Source organism: Leptonychotes weddellii, unplaced genomic scaffold (assembly GCF_054177405.1).
Source record: "Leptonychotes weddellii isolate Sample4059 unplaced genomic scaffold, ASM5417740v2 HiC_scaffold_8430, whole genome shotgun sequence".
Lineage (NCBI taxonomy): Eukaryota > Metazoa > Chordata > Mammalia > Carnivora > Phocidae > Leptonychotes > Leptonychotes weddellii.
Window position 1 is genome coordinate 1 of NW_028055182.1, and position 8,742 is coordinate 8,742.

The following is an 8,742-nucleotide window of genomic DNA, read 5'->3' on the forward strand; positions in this document are numbered from 1 at the left end:
CAGACACACGCTATACTATGGATGAAGCTTGAAAGCATCATGCTCAGCGAACGAAGCCAGACAAAACAGGCCACCTGTTGCAGGATCCCATGTATATGGAATGTCCGTAACAGGCAAACCCACAGAGACAGAAAGCAGATTAGTGGTTGCTCAGGGTCTTGGGGAGAGGGTGAAGGGTGACTGCTAATGGGGACAGGGTTTCTTTTTGGGGTGGTGAAAATGTTCTGGAACTAAAGAGAGGTGCTGGTTTCACAACATTGTAAGGTATTAAATGCCACTGAAGTGTTCACTTTAAGATGGTTAATTTTGTATCAGTGGATCTCACCTCAATAATCATTTTATTTATTTGTTCGTTTGTTTATTTATTTATTTATTTTAATTTATTTGACAAAGAGAGACAGCGAGAGAGGGAACACAAGCAGGGGGTGGGAGAGGGAGAAGCAGGCTTCCCGATGCGGGCCTCGATCCCAGGACCCTGGGACCATGACCTGAGCGGAAGGCAGATGCTTAACAACTGAGCCACCCAGGCGCCCCTCAATTATCATTTTTAAAAGAACATTGGGTAAAACCTGAGGAAAATCTGAATAAAATGTGTTCTTTAGTTAATAATGCTCAGCTTACTGCATCTTCAAGATGCCCAGCGTGCCCCCGCCCCCAGGCCTTCACACCTGCTGTTCCATCGAGCTGGAGGCTTCAGGTAACCAAGAAGCTGGATCAGACCCCAGGTGGGCTGAGCTGCAGTCTGACTCCATTTGCTCCCAGCCCCCACCTCCTCCCATCACAGGAAAGGTCAAGGTGTTTGGTGGTTAGGGATGATGTTGAGGACATTTGGGTGCCTTGGAGGGTCAGTCTGCACCCCCTCGGGGAGGCAAGAGGACCTACAAGCTAGTGGGGTTCGGCTGCAACTGAGCAGGAGAGGCAATGGATTCTGTCCAGCTGGGGGACCTGTTCTGTTTCCACCCCACTCATGAACACAAACAGCACGAGGCATTTTTTTTTTAATTTTTAAGGAAAATTGCTGAGTAATGAAGACCTCCCTGGATAGCATCACTGTGCCCCAGGAACTGAGTCTTCTGGGGGTTTTGGAAAAGACAGTCTTTCCAGAAGGTTCTGGGGAAACCATGTCTGAGTCTCTCCATGGTGACAGGGAGGGTGCGAGGGAGGGAGGGAGGCCACCTCACCAGTCATCCACACGCACTTGGGCATTTGGGGACACCCCTGAGTCCTGCTTGCCAGGGACGCTCAACACGCTGGAGGGACACAGTGAGGAAGGGCAGGCCCTGGGGGTGCTTACAGGGACAGTTTTCAAAGGAATAGAAAAGGGAATTAGGGAGGGGAAGATGCAGGAGGATGCGCCGAGTATTTTTAGGCGCTGAATGCAGCCCTAAAATATTTCCACGGCCACTCCCAAGGGTGAGCAGGGTGACTATTTCGGTGCCTGGTTCCAGTGGAGGTGGGGCGGGCAAGGGTGAGTCACTGCTGGGTGGCTGGACCCAGACTGGGAGGGGGCTCTTAGGGCAGCACCGGGGACCTTCAAGGTGACTGCTCACCAGCCAGGGCTAGGCATCCAGGCTGGCCTCCGGGGCACGGAGGAAAGTGGCTACTAGCCACTGACCACAGGGCAGGCCAAGCATGTGGCACCACTGCCCGGGGCCTCCCAGCCAATGAGCAGCTCAGGCTGAGCTCAAGGCTGATAGAGATGGAGAGATTCCCGGGAGAGGTTTCAGACACTCTGCAGGTGATCAATGAAGAATGAAGCAGCACTCTTATTTATTTTTTTTAAGATTTATTTGACAGAGAGAGACACAGCGAGAGAGGGAACACAAGCAGGGGGAGCGGGAGAGGGAGAAGCAGGCTCCCCACCGAGCAGGGAGCCTGATGCGGGGCTCGATCCCAGGACCCTGAGATCATGACCTGAGCCCAAGGCAGACGCTTAACGACTGAGTCACCCAGGCGCCCCGAAGATGTGTGCGAGTATATATGGGGCACTTGCTGTATACCAAGCCTCCTCCCCCATGTAATCCTCCCAACAACCCCTGTGAAGTGGAGGCCAATACCCTCAGTTGAGGCAACAGTCAGGGGAATAAACTTTAAAGCCAGTGCCGACCTTGCCTGCCCCCACCCCAAATGACTCCTGCCTCCTGGTTCTACACCTGACACAGCTGAACTCAGAGAAGGTAAGTGGATCCTCCAAGTTCAAGGAGGCTACAGAGGGAGGAGCTCTGAGGAGGCTCTGGAGCTGTGTGACCTGGCGCAGGTGGCTCACCCACTCTGTGCCCGAGTGGTAGGAGCTGCCTGGCACACACGAGGCTGTTGTTGGGATCATGCTGGGTCTCTGCCCTCCCTGAGCAGGCCACAGAAGCTCGGAGGCTTTTCACTTGCAGTTCCCTCCACGTGTCCTCTGCTCTCTTCCCATGGACAGTGGCTTCTTGACCTTCGGGATTTGGTCTGAACATGCCCCCCTCGGCAAGGCCTCCCCTTCCACTCTGGAAAGCTCCCATCCCAGCATCCTGGCTTCCTGCAGAAAGATGAGCCTATCTGCCCCAGGCCCTCAAGGCACCCCTGCCTGTTCTCTTGCCCCCTCTGCGACCTCTACCCTGGGCTGAGCCCCCAGCCCCACCTCCTCCTGGTCTCCCGGCTTCCACCCTTGTCTCAGTCTGTTCCAGAACCTTCTGTGCTTCCCATTTGCTCAGGGCCCGCAGCACCTGCCCCGTTTCCTACCCCCTCACTTTGTTCCTGTCACCACTCTGTGTAGGGCCATGGCACTTGGGCAAGCTGTTCTCTTCGTCGGAAATGCTCTTCTAGATGGCTCCCTTGCCTTCCTCAAGCCCTTTCCTTGAATGCTAGTCACCCTCCGGCCTGCCCTGACCGCCTCTTTCTCCCACTCTCACTTTCTGTTTCTCCACACTGATGCATTCGGCTAGTTTGTTGCTAGCTCACCCCGTGGAAGGTAAGTAAGGGCCACTGGGCCGGGGCTCTTTGCCTAATGCAGGCTGAGTCTCCAGCACCTGGGATGGGGTTGTGGCCCCCGTACCTCTGCCTCCAGGCCAGCTCTCTGCTTCACTGAGGCGGGCGGCTTCTCCCACAGAGGTCCCATCTCCTATGCCCCTCACTGGCCAAGTGGCCCTTTGTCGTCAGAGGGACAGCAGAGGACACCAGGGCATGCACTGAGCAACTGGAGATACACACATTGCTGATACCGGGAGAGGTTGGGCCCCCGGGGTCCAGATGGATGGGTGGGGAGGACACCTGCCATCATGCCCATGTGGGCTCAGTGGGCACAGGGCAGGGCTTCCCGGCAGAGCTGCTCTGGGAGCAGCAGGTGAGGCCCCGAGGAGGAGGAATCGGAGGAGATGTGTGCAGGAAGGGATGACGCAGGATAGCAAGACAGACGCCCCCCCCCGCCCCCCACTGCCGCCAAGTGGGGCTGGGGCTCCTGGTTGCCCGCTGCCTCCGTGTCCCCCAGATGGGCTCTTGGCCCCAGGTCAGGCAAGAGGGGGCTAGGGCCGTCAAGGCCAGCCCTGCAGAGCCTGGGCCCCAGGCTAAGTCACACCTCTGCTCCGAGGGGAGTTGGAGCAAACTCCAGGGGTAGGAGGTCTCTGGTTTCTGGTTCCTGGGAACCACCTACGATTTAGACGTCCTGCATGCCCCGGAGTCATGCAGCAGTCAGCTGATGAGGGCTCAGACCCCAGTCGACAACCACCAGAAGGGCGGAAAGATCGAGGCCCAGTGTCTAAGAACTAGCCGGGAGCTTTTGGTTTCTTTTCTTGTTGAGGGGGCTGAGGCTCGTTTCTCGAAACCAACCAGGGAGGAGACTGAAAAACGGGGCTGTCCTGACAGCCGACTCAGAAGGACAGAACCTTCCGGAAGCCCACCGCACTTAAGCGGCCTGGGCTGGCGAGGCGGCTCACGTCACCGGCGGGCGAGGAGGGGACTGGGCCGCCAGCCCGGGCCGCCTGGCTGGAAAGGTCAGGGCCGGCCGGCGTGTCTGGCGACACACGCGGGAAGCCGCGATTACGCACGCAGGCTCCCGCAGGCTCCGAGCGGCAGCCTGAGCCCCAGCGCAGAGCCGTGGCGAGGGCGGGCGCCGCGGGGGCCCAAGACCCCGAACTGCGACGGGGCGGTAGGACGAAGGCGTTCTCCCCGCCGAGCTCAGTTAGGGAGGAAAAACCGAACCGCCCGAAGCAGGAAGGGGCGGGGCCTCCAAAGGGCTGGCCCTTGGCTGCCGAGCTGGACACCTGACCCCGGCTTTTATCAAAGCCTCCCAGACCAGGGCCCCAGAGGCTTTTATGGGCCGCTGAGTCCAGGGCCATGGGGGAGGGGAGCTGGGGACCCAGCTCCCTCCCTCCCCGCCGGTCCCTCCCTTCTCGTTCCTGCCCCGCGCGTCGTCGCCAAGCCCCCAACCCACCCCAGCAGCCCACATCTCTGCGAGAGGGGATTTCTGCAGGCCTGGGGCTTATCAGACGCCCCCAGGTCCCACTCAAACCCCACGCGCTGTCCCAGCCCGTGCCAGAGTGCTAGGCAAGCGTTCTAGCTGCAGCAGGTCCCACAAGCGGTGCCTCAGGGAAAAGCAATGATCGGGTGGGGGCAGGGGCAGAGCACATTCTTGAGGCAGGCTGAGTCTTAAATGTGGGTATCTGCAAGACCGCTGGGCTAGCACTTGGCAGCTCCAGCAAGCGGAGCTCTCAGGCAACACCTTTTATTCTGATCGCCCCTCCGAACAGGTCTCAACACAGTGACAATTAGAACCCAGTCCCACGGGAGCCGGCTGGCACCCCATCTTGCCTCCCAGCACCGGGCCGTTCAGGAGTTCCCCTCACAATAAAAAAGGAAAATCAGCCCGCGGACAATGTCACAGAAACATTTTGTAGGAGTGCTGGCTCAACATCCCAGGCAAATCACCACGGTGCGGACAGGAGCTGCCCCAACCTGGAGAGGAGGAGGTAAGAGCCTTCCCAGCACATTCCTTGAGGCAGGCGCTTGTCACAGCTTCTCAGTGAACTCTGGTGTGAATGGTGCTTACAAAGCAGGGATGGCGGGCAGGACACTGGCCACAAGGATGGGCTGCAATGGGTATCACACTGCCCCCTCCCGCCCCCCATCAACCCTCTCTACAACGGGGCAAGGGTTACAGGCAAACCTAGTGCAGGAGGGCCACTCCCACTGCCCAGACAACAGGCTCATCGTTCTTAAAAAGGAAATCAAGGGACAAGGAACCAGTGTCCTGTTGAAATACTTCCCCTTGGCGAGACAGGCAGCAACCCTCGAAAAGGAAACTTCTCTTACCGGACTGTGATTTCCTGAGGATACCACACTCTAGATGTGCCCAGTGACTCAAAAATAAATTATGAATTTGCAGTTTGTAGTTGTATTTGTTTTTATTCTTGTAACACAAACAGGGAGAGAGGAGGCAAAGGGGCAGGGCCCAGCAACGTCCCAGGAACAGCTTCTGTGGCATACGTTCATACGTATTTGTTTTCAAAAGGCAATCCTGAGGTCCGTGTTTCAGGAAACTCCCAAGGCTGTCAATCTCAGTGCAAACAGCTTAAAATAAAAACCTCCGGTCTGTTCACCACATGAGAATCCAACTCAAAATGCAAAACAAGCCTGTTTGGAAAGTGCCCGCCCTTAAAACAAGAGCGAGGGCTTTAAAGACACATTAAACACAGAATCTTCCAGGAATCAAGTCAGCTTGGAGACTTCAGAAAACCAAAAACACTGAATAACATATCCAACTGTAGAACTGCTGGCTTAAAAAAAAAGGGGGGGGGGCACTTTATGTAAAAAGGATCACAAAATGACAGGCGGGGAGGGGGGCTCTTCCCCAACACCTGCCTCTTTTTTGTTCTGAACACACTTGTGACCTGGAGAGTAGAAACACAGCCTCAGGGAGTGGTAGCAGATGCTCAGTGGCGGCTCAGTCTCTTGGGGACGGAGGGGCAGCTCACTGTTTGCCCGCCTGTCTGCCCGGCTTCTTTTCCGGCTGACCTCTGCCTGTGCCTGGGATTCCACCTCGGCCCCGGCCACCAAACACACCTGTGAGACAGAGGAGGGGGCTGCAGCAGAGCCGGGTTTGGAGGCCCAGCTGAGAACGTGAGGGTGGTGCTCCAGAAAGTTCTCAGTGTTGACAAGGGACAAGACCAGCTCCCAAGGGGTATGAGGGATGCCAGGGAGGACAGAGGTCAGCTCTAAGTCACACTGGGGCTTGGGCAAGGCTTCCTGGGAGAGGGCCTGGGGCCAGGGTAGGGGGCAGTCATTAGAAGGATAAAGCCAGATGGTTTCCAGGAGGAGGGGAGCAAGACCCAGAATAGGGGCAGGACTCAGCCCAGGGGGCCGGCCACAGGCCCCCAGCTCTGAGGACCCAGGCTTCCCTCTTTCTCCAGCACTGTCCACATCCACTGGCCCAGGAGAGAAACAACTGGGAGATTCTGTGTGTCTGGCTGAGGGGTGGGGACAGGGGAGCTCCCTGCCCTGTAACCTCTGCCAGCCAGTGACGGAGCTGTGCTTCTAAGATATTTTACATGGAGCCCAAGGTAGGAGCTGTGTGGGAGGTTGAGTAATAAGGGATAGAACACACCCCTGCCCAGGGAGGTCCCGAAGGACCACAGTGGCATGGGGTCCAGAAAGGCGCACACAGTCCCCCTTCCACCACAAACACACACTGGGCCTTGTCGGGATGGAGGCCCATCCCTGCAGGGGCTGCCTGACCTCACCTCCCCCGGGGCAAGACCGGCTTTGCCACACAGGGTGAGATTTCCACCAGCTCTGCCACACAGGGTGAGATTTCCACCTGCTACCGAGGGCCCCACGGTCTCTCTTCAGAGTGGCCTAAGCTAATCACTCCTCCCTCCCTCCCTGCTCCTCTGGGCATCTCACTTAGCAGTGGTGGCCTCAGCACGAAGAGCCTGGCCCTCAGGTATGGAAAAGGCCCTGCTCGCCCCTAGGCCTTGGCAATGTCCCCACCTGGAGTGCCCTCCAGACCTCCTCCCTCTGGCTCACTCCTGTCACGTGAGCCTCAGCTCAGGGCCGGCTCTTGTATCCTTCCTGGCCCTGCCTGTGAGCCCCCGGGGCGGGGGGAGCCTGGGCCTGGCACACGGAAGGCCCCTCCAGATGGAAGAGACAAAGCTGGGGCCCTCCAAGAGGAGCGGGGCGTGTGTGGGGAGGGAGGGAGGGTCTGCAGATGGCCTCTAGGCTCAGGACCCAGCTGACTGCACAACAAATTGAAGTTTATGCCAGATTTATAATTTTGGTGGCTGGGGGTGGGGGTGGGTAGGGTGAGAGGAGTCTATCAGAAAGGAATGAACTTGGCCTTGTGAAAAGGAGTGACAGCAGGGAAGGGGCTCGTGCCAGGCCCTGAGCCGGGATCCCCGCCAGCAGCCTTGGTGAGGCGGAGACCACCAGACTCTCTCTGCAGAGGGGAAACGAGCCAGGGAGGTGGCGCACCATGCCCAGAACAGCCGCCGGGGGACACAGGAGGGCATCGGATGAGGGCTCAAGCCCCAGGTCTGCACGGGCACTGCATCGGTCTGCCGGGCTGGAGCCAGGCTTCCGGAGCCCCGAGGACTGCTGCTGGGCAGAAGGGCCCAGGGGCGTGGGGGAGCCAGCACGGCCCGCCAGGGCTACACCAGGCTGCCTGGGTTGGGGCTGTGGGGCCGGGGCAGGCAGCAAAGAGCAGCCTTGGCCGCCCCGGAGGAACCCTGTGAGTCATAACCCCCAGCTCTGTGGAGGGGGCTCAGAGCCAGGCCTGTGGCACCATGACGGCAGGACCCAAGAATGTCAACACTGGGACGGGACGGCTGCCACGTGCTGCAGTCACCCTGCAGCTTGGGCAAGGCCTGGGCAGGCTCTGCGGCCTAGCCTGCTACGGGCGGAGGGGGCGGGGAGGGAGAGAGGGGCCTACCTCGCCCAGCACCCCCCATGCCTCGGCCCTTCTGCTGCTTCTGCTGCTGCAGGCCGCCGCGGCCCCGGCCCTTGGCCACCACCTCCTCCTTGACCATGTCGATGATCTCATCGGGGATGCGCAGGTACTTGATGGTGCTGCCGCGGATGTAGCACTCGGGCATCCGCCAAAACTTGTCCCCGTCCTGTGCGACAGAGGGGTGAGTCTCAGATGGGGCGGGGTCCTTGCAGAGCGGGTGCCCAGGGCCATGGTGCGTCGGTCCCCTCGTGCTCCCGGTCCCACCTGGGCCGCCGTCCTAGCCCGCCTGCACCTGGCCTCACCCCTGCAGAGTTCAGTCCCGGACGTGACATGGGGGGTGGGGGGGGCTGCCTTCCAGCGGACTCTCTCCAGACTCTGGGTCCCCCTTTACCCAGGGAGGGACAGGGAAACACATAAGCTAGCCTCCTCATCCTCAGCCTTGTTTCCTGCAGCCCAAAGCCCAGAGGAGCCTGGGGGCCTTCGCACCGGGCACTGCCACACAGCTCGGCCACAGCCCAGCTCTTCCACCCCCCTGCACCCAGCCTTCTGGAACCTACCTTCTGGAACCCTCTCTGGGTGCCCTGACTCATTCATTCATCCACTTATCTCCTGGTGGGTGTGGGACACACATAAGTGGGATAGAGACTCTGTGAAGAGGGCGGGAGGCGGGTGGGGAAGCAAGCCTGGGGCTGGCCAGGGGCAGCGACCAATGGTGCCAGATTTCAGGGGAGCTAATTAAGGCCAGAGAGATTAGGAGGCTTGCAAAGTCACAGATTCCAGAGCAATGCCAACCCTGTAGGTCCCAGGACATCAACTGCCTCCGG

The 8,742-nt window shown here is 59.0% G+C and overlaps 1 protein-coding gene and 1 long non-coding RNA gene across 2 annotated transcripts; one reads left to right on the forward strand and one right to left on the reverse strand.

Annotated features, from left to right (window-relative positions):
- Positions 1-1,462: 1,462 nt before the first annotated feature.
- LOC145719941 (uncharacterized) lies at positions 1,463-5,358 on the forward strand. Its single transcript, XR_014142692.1, has 2 exons — positions 1,463-2,177; positions 4,725-5,358. It is a non-coding gene; the product is annotated as an uncharacterized LOC145719941 (long non-coding RNA).
- Position 5,359: 1 nt separating this feature from the next.
- On the reverse strand, positions 5,360-8,709 carry LSM4 (LSM4 homolog, U6 small nuclear RNA and mRNA degradation associated). The gene is made up of 2 exons (XM_081811564.1): positions 7,901-8,709; positions 5,360-6,036 (listed from the first exon to the last, which is right to left on the reverse strand). Exons 1-2 carry the CDS (start codon positions 8,061-8,063, stop codon positions 5,945-5,947), a joined length of 255 nt encoding a protein of 84 aa, XP_081667690.1. The 5' UTR covers positions 8,064-8,709; the 3' UTR covers positions 5,360-5,944.
- Positions 8,710-8,742: the final 33 nt, after the last annotated feature.